The 19,058-nt window shown below is 40.8% G+C and overlaps 1 protein-coding gene across 1 annotated transcript in view; it reads left to right on the top strand.

Moving 5' to 3' along the window:
• Positions 1-19,058, top strand: part of NEK1 (NIMA related kinase 1) — a 144,723-nt gene that overhangs the window by 15,024 nt on the left and 110,641 nt on the right. The window contains exons 8-10 of the mRNA XM_052645226.1: positions 1,908-2,108; positions 6,380-6,440; positions 10,213-10,364. Of these exons, the coding sequence (XP_052501186.1) occupies positions 1,908-2,108; positions 6,380-6,440; positions 10,213-10,364 (414 nt within the window). The remainder of the gene's footprint in view (positions 1-1,907; positions 2,109-6,379; positions 6,441-10,212; positions 10,365-19,058) is intronic.

Raw genomic sequence — 19,058 nt, 5'->3', positions numbered from 1 at the left:
TCTCAAAACATCCAAATTATTTGACTTTAGAATTGAAATTATCTAAAGAACAGTTTTCAGCATATTTATGGAGAGATGATTTTACTGATGCAAGTAGTCTTTAATTCAGAGTATTTTAAAATTTTCACTTTTTAGGTGGCACATAATTTACCAGAAAGGGGAAGTTCTTGTTCTAAGTAGGTGCAGTTTTAATCATTTTCCATATTAAAATCTTGCTTTTTAAAAATGCTTCCTCTACTGATTAAACAGTAATATATTTTTATTACAGAAAACTTAAGGGAATAAATAAAACCATAAGGAAAGTGAATAAATATCAAAAGTGTCAGTAATGTCTGCTTGCCAATTGTTTCTTTCTAGACATTCTTCTAGAATAATTTATAAAATGAGTTCCATTTTTGTTTTTTTTCCCTCATAAATTTTGTTGTGTTGTGTAAGCACTTTTATAGCCTATCTTTATTGCCTGATGTTATTTGAGTATTTTTTTTTTTTGCTGTGTTTTTTCATGGTTGCATTGTCTTCCATTTTATTAACTTAAGATTTTATTTTTCTTAAGGAAAAGAGCATAGATTGCCAAAGTGATATGACCTGGTGGATATCAGATCTGCATTTTAAGAAATTGGTCAGTTTTTCTGTGACATACAGTGATTTAGGTCTAAATCCATATATTTTTATTTATTATTATTTTTTTTTGGCTGCACCCTGCCACTATGGGATCTTAGTTTCTGACCAGGGAATTGAACACTGGCCCATGGCAGTGAATGCAGAGTCATAACCGCTGGACCATCAGGGCATTCCCTCAGCTCAGTTCAGTTCAGTACCTATTTTTAGGTAGGTTTTCATTTGCATTGTTCTGTCACCGTTGCTTCTGTATTTTGGAGTTATTTACCCTTAAGTGGACATATGAAGCTCAGTAAGTCATTAATCTTTATTTTATGAAGAGCTTATCATTTGAGAGATAAGCGAAATTTCATTGTAGTGAAGGAATAGAGTAATAACCTGTTTCTGCATTTAGGATTCCTTCTTAGGTACATAGACATTTCTAGATGATTGAATTGTACTCACATCTTAATAAACAATACCATATTTTATGTGCTAGGAGAACTCAACATTTAAGAGAACTCTTTTATACTTTGTATAATTACCATTGCCTACTTCATACTACGTTTTGTTTTCTTAATTGTATATATTAACATAAGTGTACAGCTGTTCTATACCATTTTAACTGAGATCTCAAAAGCTTAATTTTACTTTCAAAATGAAATCGTCCTTTTAGGTTTTAAACTGCCCACCTTTTTTTTCCCCACTTCAGTTAGAGTTTATATTGTGTTTAATCCTAAAATACATGTTTCTATTGATAAGGTTTATATTCCCCTTTGGAATACTTGCCACATTGCTGACTCCATATGGCTTTTGGGAGCATCACACATTTAAAAATAATAATAATGAGCAGTGTATAAAAGGAAATTAATTAATACCTTTATTTATTACGTTTTCCCCAAAGACTTTTAGTTCTCTAGTTAATTTCCTATTCTAGTTGCTACACCAGGGGCACAGGAAGGCAGATCTTAAATGAAGACCCCCAGGTTTGCTTGTTTTACCACCTTGGTTATTGTTATCTTTTATAAACCCTTTACTCTGATTAGTACCTGTATTCCATCTTTCAGTTTGTTGAATATGTAAAAGTTAATCTTAGAGCAGGTTATACCATTTCATGAGAACTGGTATTTTCTTTTAAATGTGTTTGTAAATAACCAAGTGAATCTTGCTCTGGAGAGCATGTGCTGATTAAAATATTGGAAAGAGGGTTGCAGTTCTGTTGTTTGTTAATAGGAAAAACTCTATTTCTCATTGTTGATACTCACATTTTCAACTTATGTTTCATGTTTCATTTATTTTCTCAATTTTAGTTTGAAGCTGGCAATATGAAAAACCTGGTACTGAAGATAATATCTGGATCTTTTCCACCCGTGTCTTTGCATTATTCTTACGATCTCCGCAGTTTACTCTCTCAGTTATTTAAAAGAAATCCTAGGGATAGACCATCAGTCAACTCCATATTGGAGAAAGGTTTTATAGCCAAACGCATTGAAAAGTTTCTCTCCCCTCAGGTATGGTTTTGTTTTTTTTCGTTTTGTAGTTAAATTGAGCAGGAGGCTTGTGGAGCTTGACTGGGGCGTGGCCTCTTTTGTTTGGAAGAGAGCTCTTTGCAGCCCTTGGGGGTGCATGCCTTTCCCAGCTGTGCTGGAGTCACTTTCCTTTCTGTTTTCCTGCTACTCTTCCCCTTCCTGTTTGCTTTCCAGTTGTGCTTTTGCATTCCTTCTCTGTTTCCTCTTAACACTTACTGCAGAACTTTTGACACCTCTCATTACCATGTGTATAGCAGTTTTTATACATCAGGCAGAATTCAGTTCAGTCCTGACCCTGTGTACCCGGATGTGGCATCAGATCCTACAGTTCAAGGGCTCAGTCTTTCCCACAGGACCACTCCCACTTCAGAAGCCATTTGCAAGGGCAGGTTGTCACCTGTGCTTCTGACCATCTGGTTTATGTGTCAGGTTCCTGTGACCCCTGCCTCTGGTTCCATTGATATGCTTGCTGGAGCAGCTCACAGGACTCGGAGAAATTTACTTCCATTCACCAGTTCATTAAAAAGCATGTAGTAAAGCATGTGCTTGCTGGAGCAGCTCACAAGACTTGAAATTTACTTCCATTCACCAGCTTATTATAAAGCATGTAGGTGAACGGCCAGGAAAAAAAGTACATAATGGTGAGGTCTGGAGTCATCCTAAGTGCAGGAACTGGCATCCCCCCTTGAATGTTTGCCAATTCAGAAGCTCTCTTAACCTTTTCCCTAGTTTTTTATGGAGTCTTCGTTAGTAGGCATGATCAGTAAATCTTTGGTCCTTAGTGATTGGTTCCAGCCCCTTTCCTCTCCTGGTTAGGGGAGGGCAGTGACATTGGAACTTTTAACCCTCTAATCAGGGAGTTGGTTTCCCTGGCAACCAGCTTCCATCCTTAAGTGCTTTCCAAATGTCATCTCATTAACAAATTTTGGTGTGTCTCAAACAAACGGGCTTGTTTTGAACAACAAAAGGCGCCTTTATGTGCTTCCCACTGAGGAAATTTCAAGGATTTTAGGAGCTGTGTGCCAGGAACTGAGTGCTGACCAAGTATGTATTTCTTAGTCAAAATACCACAAAGTTATTCCTCTGTCTCTTCAGTTTCTCTTGTTTTGTTTTCTAGTTTTGTTTTTTTTAATTCTGGTAAAATAGATACAAGATAAAATTTATTAATATCACGAGTTTTGAGTGTACAATTAAATGCAGTCATAGTGCTGTGCACCCATCACCTCATCCATTTCCAGGTCTCTCTTCCTCTTAAAAAGCTGAGTCTATACCCATTGATCAGTACCTCCCCTCCGCCTCACCCTGGCCCCTGGTATCCATCTTTCTATATTCTCTGTCTTCTTGGGTTTCTAACGGTAAGACTCTTCAACATTTGTCTGCCTCCTTTTCCTCACCTGTGAACAATGTGATTATAAATGTATCTAATTAATAATGCCTTGAAGTGGTTACCAGAGTCAAAAATGATAATGCTTGTGAAGTGCTTAGTGTCTAATACTTATTAAGTATTCAGTATACTCAATATATGTTAAGATTATCAATATATCACTTTACTATGCTAATATATTATCTTTATAATTGCTTTTTTTCCAGTAGAAGATGATTTCAAACCACTGTGTGTGGGCATGTATATGTATATATAATAGATTGCTGACTCATGATTCCTCCTCTACTACTTGTATGCAGGTGTATAATAAATACTTGTTGAGCTGAATTTTAATTGAACACGATTTATCAAAAATCTATCTCAAGTCAGTTAGTATATAAGTATGGTCACCTGTGCCAGGGTCCAGCCCCGGTGGATCCAGGGTAATTTGAAGCGTGAATGGCGAGGCAAGGAAAAACTTATTTATTTAATTAGAAATATAAGAGTAGATTAAGAAGAAATAGTATAGTAGGAAAATTTAGTGGAGAAAAGAGGCTGAATAACTTGGTTTACATGGAAAGCCAGTAACATTCCAGACAAGGAGCTTGCACCATCTACGTTAGGCCACTGGCGCCCACTTGAATATCGAAGGGTGCCCCGCCTTGGGCTCCCTTTCACGCGATCTTAGAAGCTGGGGCAAGTAAGTAGACATGGCGAGCCTCCACGCCCCAGATGGGAATTCAGCCAGAAAATAGAGTAAAGAGGAGACACGGGGGAAACCAGTCCTTCCAATGACTTGCCTGGCCTCTATTGTCTAGAAAGGCCTTTTATACCTTTTTGATTGTACATAGAGATCAATGGATAATACAAAATTATGCAGCATTAGCAGTCCAGTCTCTTATCAAAACCAGGCTTTTCTCTCTGCATACCTAGTTGTATACACAAGTCTTAGGTGATTTACATCATCTTCTGGCCAAAAGGGCCAATTAACATTTTACAGCCTTTTTTCTGATAAGGGTTTGTCAACCAGAAGACTTATTTGTGTTGATCTTCCCAAAGTCTGGTGCCACTCTCAGAAAGCACTAAATAAAGTCACATTCTTACATAGCAAAGATACAGCAATTTATAAGAAGTAAGAGGAGTACAGTGGTTTATAACAAAAGAAAAGTAATTAACTCAAAAGTCTAATGTTGGTAACATCAAAACTACTATATACCTTTTTCCATATCCCGATTGCATTGATTAATATCCTCCCAGTTGCCTAAAAGATAAAGAATATGGAGGCTTGGCAGCAGTCATTGAGTCAACAGTGAAAACCCGTCACCAATATGATTTTTAGCTCTTTAGAAAAGGCTCTGTATATTTAAGATGTTTTTAAGCTTTGTGCCTCTCATGTTTGGGGGGCTGCAAGCAATTCACAAGCTGTAAAAAGTCCAGGGGAACCTGTTAGGCAAGCTAGATAGTTATCAGAGGGGGTTTGAACTGAAACATCCCTTTTAAATGCAGAAGACTAAAGCCCTGAGTTAACTTTTTCCAGAGTGTGTCAGAAGAGTAGGAAAGCACAGTACAGTAAGGCAGGCAGATTCCTATTTTTGGGGTACATGCTCAGAAAATACCAGGGGGAAACCCTGAGGCTTGACTCGCCTTGCCCATCAGGCCTCTGCCGCATGACCTTGTCACGGGTGGGAGTCCTCACGCTGGCTCCCTGCACACCTGAAAGTGGAATTATTTTATATAATTTCTGTGACCTTTGTTGATTTAAATGATCACTGTTAAACTGTTCTATGAATCATATATACCAAAATCATAATTTTATTAATTTAAATGTTCATGAGACGAGAGGGTAGTGTCTTATATCCTCTGACTTTTAACAGAATATCCATATGAGCAAATAATCTTCAGGAAACAGATATGTGGATTTAACTGTTACTACCAAGAGAATACATTAGTAAGCAAGAAAGACATTTAAAATTTGGCAGTTAAAGGCCACTAATATAGGACATAGCTACAGTCTCTGAAGTGTGGGTGTTTTACAAGACTCCTTTGTTACAAATAACGTTTTCAAGCACAGATTTATGGTGCAGTGTGCTATTGTTTTTGACCGCTACTAGAGAAGAAAGAATGACTTCAGTCAATCTCTCTGTTTCTTTTCTCCCATACCAACAGTTAGGACAGACATATAGTCTCAAGACTGAAGCACTGGAATTCAACTCAGTTCAGTTCAGTCACTCAGTCATGTCCGACTCTTTGTGACCCCATGGACTGCAGCACGCCAGGCCTCCCTGTCCACCACTGACTCCTGGAGCGTACTCAGACGCATGTCCTTTGAGTCGGTGATGCTGTACAACCATCTCATCCTCTGTCGTCCCCTTCTCCTCCCGCCTTCAGTCTTTCCCAGCATCAGGGTTCTTTCCAGTGAGTCAGGAATTCAGCTAGCCAGCAACAAAAGAAAATACTCAAGCCTGATATACACAGAATATGTAACATGGAAAGAAAAGAGGGCAGGTGATGGCTACTAGTAACAAGAGAATTTGACAGACATCCTTAGTAAATACATGGTATCTTGTTATGTACCTAACACTTAGATTTCACTCTTCACCAAAAATGTTCTGCTCTTCTTATGATTTTTCTGCTATATATCTGCATTTGATTAATTTTAGAAGAAAGCTTTTCCAGAGAAATGATAAATAAGTTGGTAAGATTGGGAAGAAATTAATATAAGAGAAATTTGATGAATGGACAGTTTAGATTTTAGTACAGTTTATTTGGCAGCATAATTGTGACTGAAAAAGAAAAACAATGTATTCTGATTAATGGCTAGTTATTTTTTAATTTGAAAATTTCACATCTTTTCTAACTCCCTCCTCCCCCCCCCCCCTTTCAATTGAAGCTTATTGCAGAAGAATTTTGTCTAAAAACATTTTCCAAGTTTGGAGCACAACCTCTACCAGGTAAGTAGAATTTAACATGAATCCTTTCCTGTGTTTGTGGACACAGTACTGTGTTTGATTATACTGATTATATTGGAGATATTTGTAGATACAATAAGTTGGGGTAGTTGTATGATAAATCTAATCCAGAGGAAATGAATCTAAAATTTTTTTATGACATGTGATGAGTTAATAACAAAGTTTCCATTTATTATTTGCCTTCATTTAAATGAATTCTATTTTGAAATCTTCTTTCTTATTCAAGTGTTCAGCTCATATTCTGAGAATAGTGAAGAAATGTTATAAAATGCCCTAAGTGCAAATCCTTTTTTAAAAATTTATTAGTTTTTAAAATTTTTGATTGTACTGGGTCTTCACTGGCTTTAGTTGCAGCAGTAGTTGTGGAGCATGGGCTTAGTCGCCCCGAGGTGTGTAGAATCTTTCCCGACCACAGATAAAACCCATGTCCTCTGCATTGACAGGCAGATTCTTATCTTCTATACCACCAGGGAAGCTCCAGTGCAGATCTTTATGTGAAATAATTTTCTTTAAGAAACATTTAGTGTTGTAAAATATTTTAAAAGTAAATCGGTGTGAAGTCAGACACCTTAGCAAGGATAGTTGCTCTTTTAAATATGGGCCAGCAGCAGTGGAGTATTTGTTGGATTATCAGCGTGGTTATATATTGTTTATGTATATATCTTTGTGAGAGGGAAATCATTTTTTCCCCATGGAGTGACTTCAGATGGATTTCTGAAATCCGTGGAAGTTATTAAGACTTGAAGATTTTGGTTTTTTAAACATAATGCCTTGCATGTCTTACTCCATTGTGGGTATAAGTATTAATAAAAATGAATCCCCTATCATAAAACTTGAGCCCATAGCAGCTGGACATGGAGTGGCAATGTGCTCTTGGGAAGGCCAGATGTGTCAGCTCTGCTTAAACACCCCGGGGCTCATCCTCTGAGCCAACAGAAGCTGGCCATCCTGGCGATCAGCCCAGTGGGAACCGTATTCATGAGGCAGACACAAGGCAGGGCAGCATGTCCCTCCTGGCGCTCTTGTCTCGTGAGAAGTCTCACCTTCATCAAAGCCTCCTTGTCACACAGGCAGGAATCCCTGGGTCAGCACAGCCTTCCCAGTGGGTGAGCCCCCCAGGCAATGGAGCGGGGTTCCCTAGTGGGAGGAGCTGGCCAGAGGGGTGTGTGACTCAAGGTGCTAACGCAGGAGTTGTCAAGCCCCTCGTGGACTCCTCTCCTGGCAGGAAGCTTCCTCCTCCTGCGAGGCGCACCTCTGAAATGGGGCATACTCAGAAGCCACATGAGAGCTAAGTAGCCCTCCTCTGGGGGGTTCAGGGTACTGTTCCTGTGGTCTCCTGGGACCCCTCCTGTTTGTGCTTTGGTGCCTCTTGCTCCTTTTCTGGCACGCATGTGGTTATGTTAATATATGTAGCCAGGTTCCAGTGGTATGGCTATGTATCTGTCTTTGAAAAGAAGCTTACAGTTCTCACAGGCAAAATTTTTTGCCTCACATTTCCTAATTGCTGTCACAATACAGTTGAAGTATGTGTTTAGAAAAACTTACTGTAATATACTGTATCAGTTTCTCAGATCTTCTACACACTTCAATTGTGAATATAAACTGCCAGTAAAATGGCTAATGTTGCTTTTATTGTTATAAGCATTCACTAAATTGTGTAATATGTCATAAAAATCAAAAAGAAGAAAATAAAAATTACCCTACTCAATACATTTATTTGGTATATATATTTCAGTGATAACAGATGCATAATGATTGGAAATTAGGGTTGTATTATAAAGAAAGACTTTTTTTTTAATTCACAATATTATATCTTGATCATTTTCTAATGCAGTTAAATATTCTTTGAAGAACAGAGTTTAATGGTAGTATTTCCTTGTAAACGCCTAGTTAAATTTTTTCTCCTTTCCCCTCCTAAAGAAGAAGCATGCTGGTTGGCAGAGATCAATCACGTGGTTCTCACACAGGGTGTAACCCTGGGGTGGAGGGCAGACTGGGTGGAGAGTAGGGCTGAGCAGGGAGAGGGAGTCAGGGAGGAAGGGACTTCAAGGAGGCCTAATGGCACCCCACTCCAGTACTCTTGCCTGGAAAATCCCATGGATGGAGGAGCCTGGTAGGCTGCAGTCCATGGGGTCGCAAAGAGTCGGACACAACTGAGTGATTTCACTTTCACTTTCCTTAATGCATCTGGGACTCTTTGACCTCCGTTAGTCTCTTTGAGGGAGAAGGAAATGGCAACCCACTCCAGTATTCTTGCCTGGCGAATCCCGTGGACAGGGGAGCCTAGTGGGCTGCCGTCTATGGGGTCACACAGAGTCGGACACGACTGAAGCGACTTAGCATCCATGTATGCATTGGAGAAGGAACTGGCAACCCACTTTAGTATTCTTGCCCGGACAATCCCAGGAACAAGGGAGCCTGGTGGGCTGCCGTCTATGGGGTCGCACAGAGTCGGACACGACTGAAGCGACTTAGCAGCAGCAGTCTCTTTGAGGAATGTGAAGTGTAGACTTCCATTTTCATTACATCAGTCTTAACAGTTTATCTTCAGTTTGTCATTGTTCTAAGACTAAACCCTGTCTAGGCTTCAGTAAAGTTTAATATTGATATATAATGCGAATGTGTATATATTTTTGTGGTTCTCTCATTAGTTTTTTGACATCAATTAATAAACATTGTCCTTTTTTAAATTTCGTTTTTAATTGAAGTATTGCTTTACAGAATTTTGTTGTTTTCTTTCAAATCTCAACACGAATCAGCCATGTGAAATGAAGTCGCTCAGTCGTGTCTGACTCTTTGCGACCCCATGGACTATAGCCTGACAGGCTCCTCCGTCCATGGGATTTTCCAGGCAAGAGTGCTGGAGTGGATTGCCATTTCCTTCTCCAGGGGATCTTCCCAACCCAGGGATCAAACCCAGGTCTCCCGCATTGTAGACAGACACTTTACCGTCTGAACCACCAGGGAAATCAGCCATAGGTAGACATATATCCCCTCCCTCTTAGATCTCCCTCCCACCTCCCTCCCCATCCCACCCCTCTAGATTGATACAGAGCCCCTGTAAACATTGTTCTTGATAGATGTTGTTCTCTGAACATTTTGACCAGTTTCTACTCCTACCTGCAGTGCATAAATGTACTCGTTTCCTGGGACCCTAAGCTATAGTGATTCTTTTAAAGTACCTGTTTTTCAGTGGGTCTGTAGGTGTAGGCATTACTCGGACTATATAAGAAGCAAATACTAATTCTCATAGTGAGGGAATTATTGTTTAACAGTTGCTCTTGAAGTTTATATTCTGATTTTGAGAGTAATTTCTAAGGTATGGAAAGTTCTTTATAAATTTATTTTTAACATCTTTATTGAAATGTAGCCCACATAAAATTCATTTCACCCATTTATTTAGTTAGTTCGCCCATTTAAAGTCAGCGACTCAGTGTGCTTTAGTATATTCACAGACGTGTACAGCCGTCATCCACCATCAGTTTTAGGGGTGTGCTTTTTCTATATGAGAAATTTCCATATCTTAGAAGAGTGTCGCTTCTTGCTTCTTTCAGAAAGTGGCTTTAGTGTAAAATAGTCACTATGAAGGCATTGACACGTGGTGAGGAGTGAAGGAGACGTTTAGTGGAGAATCTCAAACTGAACGCTGTTAGTGATTATGAACATGAAAAAGTTCTGTGTTGAAGAATTTTGAAATTGAAGATTTAACACTAAGAACTCTGAAAATAATTCTTTGTATTATCTTCTCATGTAGCTAAAAGACCAGCTTCAGGACAAAGCTTGGCTTCTATTATGTCTGCTCAGAAAATTACAAAGCCTGCTGCTAAATATGGAATACCTTTAACAAATAAGAAATATATAGATAAAAAATTGCATGAAAGGAAACCACTCCAGAAATATAAACAGGTATGATGTGGTGATGATGTTACAAACTGTATATTAGTAACATTCAGTTTGACCTTATTTTATTGCAACTCAGTTCAGTTAATCTTGACGTCTGTAGGATTGTTTTTATTGAGTTATTAAAGAGCATTGCTGTTCTCTGCTTCACCAGTCTTCTAAAACTTAGGAGACTTACAGAAGTCATGAAGAGACATTAAGTAGATACATTAAGTATTTGGTGCAGTAAAAAGAAAGTAACATTATAAATGAAATCATTGTTGAATAACCTAAGCAGAACCTTTTGGTTTTGTGCACAAAATAAATAAACATCTGAGATAAACATCATAAAAATCTGGGGAAAATTTGATTTTAAGGATTCATGATGAGATAATTAAATATGTGGAGGGATATGACCTTATGGTCTGTCATGTTTCAAAAGAAAATTAAGGCCTGTAGCATTTAGGTGCTGTGCCTAAAAACATAGATTAGTTGCAAGAATTTGTCATTTTTCTTCATGTCTGTAGCTGCTGTATTCTCTGGAATATGGCACCTGTTGGTTTTGCTCTGTGTCTGCACATACATGTACACAAATGCTCAGAAAAAAGTTTCGGTACATAGGTGTGCTGTAAGGCAAACCTCACAGTAGGGGAGTTCTTCGTCTTAGGCATGCATGATGTGTGCACTGTCCAGCTCCAGGGTCTTGAGCAGGGCAGTGAAGGGTATATTTCCAGCTGAAGGGCACTGTGACAGCTGGCACCCTGGGTTTGTGGATTTTACTTTTATTGTTGTTGTGTTTGTTATTTTTGTTCAGTTGCAAAGTTGTGTCCAGCACTTGTGACCCCGTGCACTGCAGCACGCCAGGGTTCCCTGTCCCTCCCTATCTCTCAGAGTTTGCCCAAGTTCATGCCCATTGAATCAGTGATGCCATCCAACCTCATCCTCTGTCGCCCCCTTTTGCTCCTGCCCAGCATCAGGGTCTTTTCTAATGAGTCGTCTCTTTGTATCAGGTGGCCAGAGTATTGGATCTTCAGCTTCAGCATCACTCCTTCCAATGAATATTCAGGGTTGATTTCCTTTAGGATTGACTGGTTGGATCTCCTTGCAGTCCAAGGGACTTTCAAGCGTCTTCTCCAGCACCATAATTTGAAGGCATCAATTTTTCGGCACTCAGCCTTCTTTATAATACATCTCTCACATCCGTACATGACTGCTGGAAAGACCATAGCTTTGACTGTACAGACCTTTGTCGGCAAGGTGATGTCTTTGCTTTTTAATACACTGTCTAGGTTTGTCATAGCTTTCCTGCCAAAAAGCAATCGTCTTCTGATTTCGTGGCTGCAGTCACCATCTGCAGCAGTCTTAGAGCCCAAGAGGAGGAAATCTGTCACTGCATCCACGCTTTTCCCTTCTGTTTGCCATGGAGCAATGGGACTGGATGCCATGATCTTAGTTTTCTTAACACTGAGTTCTAAGCCGGCTTTCCACTCGATTCTCTCACCCTCATCAGGAGGCCTTTTTAGTGCCCCCTCACTTTCTGCCATCAAAGTGGCATCTACACATCCGAGGTTGTTGGTATTTCTCTTGGCAGTCTTGGTTCCAGCTTGTAACTCACCCATCCCAGCATTTCTCATGGTGTGCTCTGTGTATAAGTTAAAGAAGCAGCCTTGTCATACTCCTTTCTCAATTTTGAACCAGTCAGTTGTTCCATATAAGGTTCTAACAGTTGCTTCTTGACCCGCAAACAGGTTTCTCAGGAGACAGGTAAGATGGTCTCGTATTCCCATCTCCTTAAGAGTTTCCACAGTTTCTTAATGATCCACACCAATCAAAGGTGTTAGCATAGTCAATGAAACAGAAGTAGATATTTTTCTGGAATTCTCTTCCTTTCTCTATGATGCAGTGAATGTTGACAATTTGATCTCTGGTTCCTCTGCCTTTCCTAAACCTAGTTTGAACAACTGAACATTCTTGGTGTGCATAATGCTGAAGCCTAGCTTGAGGGATTTTGAGCATAACCTTACTAGTATGGGAGATGAGTGCAATTGTCTGGTAGTTTGATCATCCTTTAGTAGTGCTCTTCTTGGGAATTGGGATGAAGATCGAACTTTCCAGTCCTGTGACCACTTCTGGGTTTTCCGAAATTACTGACATATTGAGTGTAACACTTTAATAATGTCATCTTTTAGGATTTTAAATAGCCTGCTGGAATTCCATCACCTCCATTTGCTTTATTGGCAGCAGTGCTTCCTAAGGCCCTCTTAACTTCATACTCCAGAATTTCTGGCTCTGGGTGAGTGACCAAACCATCGTGGTTATCAGGGTCATTAAGTTATGACCAACCTAGATAGCATATTCAAAAGCAGAGACATTACTTTGCCGACTAAGGTCCGTCTAGTCAAGGCTATGGTTTTTCCTGTGGTCCTGTATGGATATGAGAGTTGGACTGTGAAGAAGGCTGAGCGCCGAAGAATTGATGCTTTTGAACTGTGGTGTTGGAGAAGACTCTTGAGAGTCACTTGGACTGCAAGGAGATCCAACAAGTCCATTCTGAAGGAGATCAACCCTGGGATTTCTTTGGAAGGAATGATGCTAAAGCTGAAACTCCAGTACATTGGCCACCTCATGTGAAGTGTTGACTCATTGGAAAAGACTCTGATGCTGGGAGGGATTGGGGGCAGGAGGAGAAAGGGACGACAGAGGATGAGATGGCTGGATGGCATCACTGACTCGATGGACGTGAGTCTGAGTGAACTCTGGGAGATGGTGATGGACAGGGAGGCCTGGTGTGCTGCGATTCATGGGGTCGCAAAGAGTCGGACACGACTGAGTGACTGAACTGAACTAAACTGAAGGTCTTTTTTAAACGATTCTTTTGTGTATTCTTGCCGTCTTTTCTTGATCTCTTTTGCTTCTATTAGATCTTTACCATTTCTGTCCTTTACTGTGCCCATCTTTGGATGAAATGTACATTTGATATCTCCAGTTTTCTTGAAGAGATCTCAAGTCTTTCCCTGTTTGTTTTCTCCTCTGTTTCTTTACATTGTTTGTTGAAAAAGGCCTTCTTGTCTCCCCCCGCTGTTCTCTGGAAGTCTGCATTTAGTGTTGGTGTACCTTTCCCTTTCTCCTTTGCTTTTTGCTGCTCTTCTTTCCTCAGCTATTTGTAAAGCCTCCTCAGACAACCACTGTCACCTTCTCACGTTACTTTTTCTTTGGGAAGGTTTTGTTTGTTGCCTCCTGTACACTGTTAGAACCTCTGTCCATAGGTCTTTAGGCACTCCTTTTACTAGATCTAATCCCTTGAATCTGTTGTCACCTCCACTGTATATTCACGGGATTTGATTTAAGTTGTACCTGACTGGCCTCATGAATTTCCCTTCTTTCTTTAGTTAAGCTTGAATTGTGCTACAAAGAGCTGATGATCTAAGCCACAGTCAACTTCAGGTCTTGTTTTTGCTGACTGTATACAGCTTCTCCATCTTCTGCTACAAATAATATAATCAATCTGATTTCAGTATTGACCATTTGATGATGTCCATGTGTAAAGTCATCTCTTGTGTTGTTGAAAAAGTGTGTTTGCTATGACCAGCGAGTTCCCTTGGCAGAATTCTATTAGCGTTTGCCCTGCTTCATTTTATACTCTAAGACCAAACTTACCTGTTACTCCAGTTATCTCTTGACTTCCTACTTTCACATTCCAGTCCCCTGTGATAAATAGGACTTCTTTTTTTGGCATTAGTTCTAGGAGGTCTTGATAGAACTGATGAGCTCAGCTTCTTTGGCATCAGTGGTCGGGTCATAGACGTGGATTACTGTGATATTGAATGGTTTGCCTTGGAAGCAAACTGAGATCATTTTGTTGTTTTTGTGATTGCACCCAAGTACTACATTTGGAACTCTTTTGCTGACTATGAGGGCTACTCCATTTCTTCTCTTGGATTCTTGCCCACATGGTAGATGTCATGGTCATCTGAATTCAGTTCATCCTTTCCTGTCCATTTTTGTTCACTGATTTCTAAGATATCAGTGCTTATACTTGCCATCTCCTGCTTGACCACATCTGATTTACCTTGATTCATGGACCTAACATCCCAGGTTTCTATGCAACACTGTTCTTTACAGCATCAGATTTTACTCATCCCCAGACATATCCACAGGTGTCATTTCCTGTTTGGCCCAGCCGCTTCGTTCTTTCTATTAATAGTTATATAATCATACTATTGATAGTTACATAATCAGGCCTAAATGGATGAATTCCATTATATCCTTCTGCCTTCTTTTCTTTAGTTACACAAGGCACCCAGGACCCCTGCATCCCCTCATTAGGTAGTTTCTCAGCTCCCTGAGGCTGTGGTCCTACCGTGCTCCAGCCCCTGCCTCTGCAGAGTGCCCGAACTATTCCTCAGAGCCCTCAGCTAGCCCATGGTCAGCAAGACCCCCTGCATTCTCAACTTGTCAAGATCTCCGCACCTTTTTTACTTTGAAAGTCACACACACTGTTGTGCAGCTCTCTTGGGGACCATTTTCTCTCGAGTCCCTCAGTCCTGCTGCGTCTGGAGGAGGACAATCGCGTTGTGTTCCTTGATGTCATTGCTGGACTTACCCTGGCTTCCTCAGCCCCGCCACCAGGCTTTGTGTCACGTGCTGCTCCTCCCTCTTCACGGTGATGTCACGGTTCTTGGTGACTTCAGTGTCTTGAGATGATGGTCCTTTCGGTGGTGCACTGCCTTTTTGTTTTCTGATTGTTCTCTTTGATGATCTTGTCTCCTGCCTCACTTTAAATCTCTCCCCTGTGGCATGCCATCACGTTTGTCATCAGGAAGAACACCTACTTCCTAGTCTCAGTTACAGGGACCCCACTCTGACCTGCTTCCTGTGTTTCCAGGTTAGTCTCTGAGAACCTGCCTTGAAAATGTCTTTGTTCTGTTTGGATCCATGGATCTTACCTGGTTTTATCATTGTCCATCCCGTCTTTGTTTTTATTTTCCTTTACCAGCTTTAATTTCATGTTCTCTCATTGTAATAGTTTCCAAAGCTTTTGACTGTCCCGCCCAATGGGTGTGCTTGGAGGAAGCCTGCAGCTCTCTGACTGGTCTCACTTCAAGTTTAAACCTATAGTGTCAGGTGTGCACTGTCACCCACCACCACCCCCAATCATGTTTCCACCGGCCAGTTCCTCTCCTACTTTCTAGACGGTTATCTCCTACCTTTCCTTGTTTATTCTCTCAGGGTGATGAACGTTGCTTCCTATTTCACTGAGAAAAAAGAGCCAAGTAGAGGAAAATTGCTCACACTCAGCAGCACTCCTGCCTGTCAGTCCTACCTGTTGCCAGTCTCCAGGAGGATCTATCTGTTTTGATCTAGAGTCGACCTTGCCATTTGTATGCCATCTCTTATTATTATTTTTGCTTTTTAAAGGACTTCACTCTCTCTTCTGTATCATATTTTCCCTCTGTCCTTAATCATTCCTGTTAGCAAACAAATGGGCTTCCTCAGTGGCTCAGATGGTAAAGAATCTGCCTGCAATGCAGGAGACCCAAGTTCGATCCCTGGGTTGGGAAGATCCCCTGGAGAAGGGAATGGTAACCCACTCCAGTATTCTTCCCTGGAGAATCCCATGAACAAAGGAGCCTGGTGGGTGACCGTCCATATCATATCTTCAGTCTTCTTAAGAAAACCCTTCCTTCCCTCCCATGTCTCCCTCCAGCCACTTCCCTGGATCTCTGCTCCTTTAATGGCAGAACTTCCTGATGCCTTGTCTGAATGTCTCCGTTTCCTTGTTTCCCCTTCTCTCTTGAACCCTTTCTGCCCAGAGCTTGTTCTGTCACAGCTGTTGGGTCACTTTGCTCCTGGCAAAGACTTCTGGGAGCCCCAGTGGTTCCATCCAGTGATCAGGTATCTTCTTCCTCTGCCTCAGTTTCGGTTCACTTGGTTACCCTTTTTTAAACTTTTTGTTCACTTGAGCCCAGAGTATCCCACTCTGCTGATTGTCTCCCTCCCTGCCTACCTGTTCTTCTCGCCTCCTGTGTGAGTTCCTCCACACGTCCCTGACTCGGATGCTCAAGTGGTTCAGGAGGTCGGCCGGGACACCCCTGGACGGCCTCGCTTTCTGACAACACCTGTAAACCCACACCCTGAGCTGCATCTCGAGCCTGGACTCCTTTCCCAAGCTCCAGACCTGTCCTGTCCTTGCATCTCTAAGTGGGTGTCTGCTGGGTTTCTCAGCATCATCGTGTGTAACTGTGCGTCCCGGGCCGCATGGCCTCCCCAGGCTGTGGGTCCTTGTCTCACTACACACTGTTACAGTCGCTGCTGTCTCCTGGTCACTATCACCATCATATCCTCTCTGCCTGCCTGCAGAGTCTGTTCCCAGTGTGACTGCTGCTCACCGCTCAGTCTCACTCTGGGCCAGGCTACCTTGCCCTCCTCAGTGTGTCCGCACTCAGCAGGCTCAGGGCAGCTCTGACAGCAGAGGGCGCTCGTTGCCCTTTCCTGTTTGAGACTGCCAATGCCCCTGCATGTCCTGAAAACTTTCTTTGTTCCAGTTCCTATGATAATTACAGCTGTTTTCTAAAAGAAAAGGAGTGGTTATTAAGCCACCAGAGGGAGCTCCATGAATGTGCTTCAGTATTTTGGCTCTCAATTTTAGCAAAACAACACACTTCTTTTAGTACGGATGTTTTACATATTTTTCTCTTCTTTGTAGATTGTGTTCTGAAAATACCCATGTGATCTCAGAGGAACACCTTTGGCATTTTTATTTCACAAATATTTGAGCATCTTATATCTGGGACAGTCTGGTGCACCAAGAGATAATTTTTCCCTCCATGTGACTTACCTAAGAGTACATAGGTGTCTTAGTTAAACTTTCTCTTGTTGCAAATGGTTGTATAATCTAGTTTAAAGCTAGTCATGTATAATGAGATGCTGTTATCACTCAGGTTAATATTTTTAAAATTTTGAGTGTCATGTTTTCACAAATGTTGAGACCAGTGCTAAATTTGCTAGGCAAGGTTTAACCTGCGAAACTTGTCAAAATGGAGGGCTCTGTGTCCAGAAATTATGATTCAGCAACTCTTGAGGATACGTGGTTTTTGAAAATAGCTTAATCAAGTTATCACTCACATACTATAATTCATCCATTTAAGTCTAAATTATTTCTAATGGATTTGCAAGAATTGTGCAACCATCCCCATAATCAGTTTTAGAGCACTTCATTGCCGCCCCTCAAATCCTTTTCTGTTAGCATCCACTCCCCGTTCTCCACTAAACCCCATAGCCCTGGGCAACTGCTGGGCTAGTCTACTTCTTTCTGTGTGGATTTGCTTGTTCTGAATGTGTCCTGTGAATGAAGTCATGCAATGTGTGGTCTGTTTATTGCCAAGTAATTCTCTTGTATGGAAGCAGTATGTGTTTTTACAAAGCTCCTAGGTGGCGTCCCCCACTAGTTTAAGGTGTATGTACATAAAGCATACTTTGAAATGTTAACTTTGTAATACCATGAAGAACATTATCTACAGCTGCTTTTTTCTTGTAGTTCAGTAATAGTGCAGCCAGAAGCAGTCTACTATTTAAAAAGTGGGGGGTTGCTGTCCATTAGAGGTGGCAGAATCTTTTCAGTGAGTGAGGAACGGGGACTTTTTTTTTAAAGTAATAGAATGGAAAGTAACAGACTCAGTTAAACATAGTAAAAGTATTTTATGGAATGTCTGTGTGTGTATCTTTATTGGGTCTGAATGTGAAATATCTTTCTTACTGTGGGTTGCTTTTAGAAAAAGTTTGAAAGCTACTGTTTTGTAAGTATTTCAGTATTATTGTCATCTCATTACCACTAGTGTTAATCGGGTTAGGTGGTGAGACACATGGTTGGCTTAAGTGAAAATTGAAATAACTAGCCTAAGTTTGGTTAGGAGTTGGGATCTAATAATACAGTGAAGAGGTCGGATATTTCTGAGAACCTACTGCTTGTGTCATTTTGTCAGGGAGCAAAGCTACTATTTATTAATAGTCATTGTGTGAGATTAATACCACTTATCACATTGCTAATGTAACTTTGAGTTAAAACATCTATAAAGTGGATATTTTATGATGGTCATTTAATTAAGATGACAAAACACAGTAAAAGAAAATCATTATTCTCCTCTTACCAGTTTATCAACCCATTTAATGGTATCACATAGTTTAAATATCATCATTTTATTGTACTCAAATAATGTATTCATTAAATTAATTGCATTTCCTAAGGAGGAAGTTATGTTGAAATTATGTATCGTTGCTTTCTTTTTTTTTTTTAATAAATTTTTATTGGAGTGTAGTTGCTTTACAATGCTGTGTTAGTTTCTGCTGTACAACAAAGTGAATCAGCTTTTTGTATGCACTAGTCCCCTCTTGTTTGAATTTCCTTCCCCTTTAGCTCACCACAGAGCATTGAGGAGAGTTTCCTGTGCTAGACCGTAGCTTCTTACTGTTATCTGTTTTATACATAGTAGTGTGTACATGCTGGAGAAGGACATGGCACCCACTCCAGTGTTCGCCTGGAGAATCCTGTGGACAGAGGAGCCTGGAGGGCTGCTGTCCGTGGGGTTGCACAGAGTCGGACATGACTGAAGCGACTTAGTATACATACATGCCTTGGAGAAGGAAATGCCAACCCACTCCAGAATTCTTGCCTGGAAAATCCCAGGGACGGAGGAGCCTGGTGGGCTTCTGTCTATGGGGTCA

The sequence above is a fragment of the Budorcas taxicolor genome, chromosome 8 (assembly GCF_023091745.1).
Source record: "Budorcas taxicolor isolate Tak-1 chromosome 8, Takin1.1, whole genome shotgun sequence".
Classification (NCBI taxonomy): Eukaryota; Metazoa; Chordata; class Mammalia; order Artiodactyla; family Bovidae; genus Budorcas; species Budorcas taxicolor.
The sequence above is the reverse complement of the archived record's forward strand: the minus strand, read 5'-3'. Positions and strand labels throughout refer to the sequence as shown.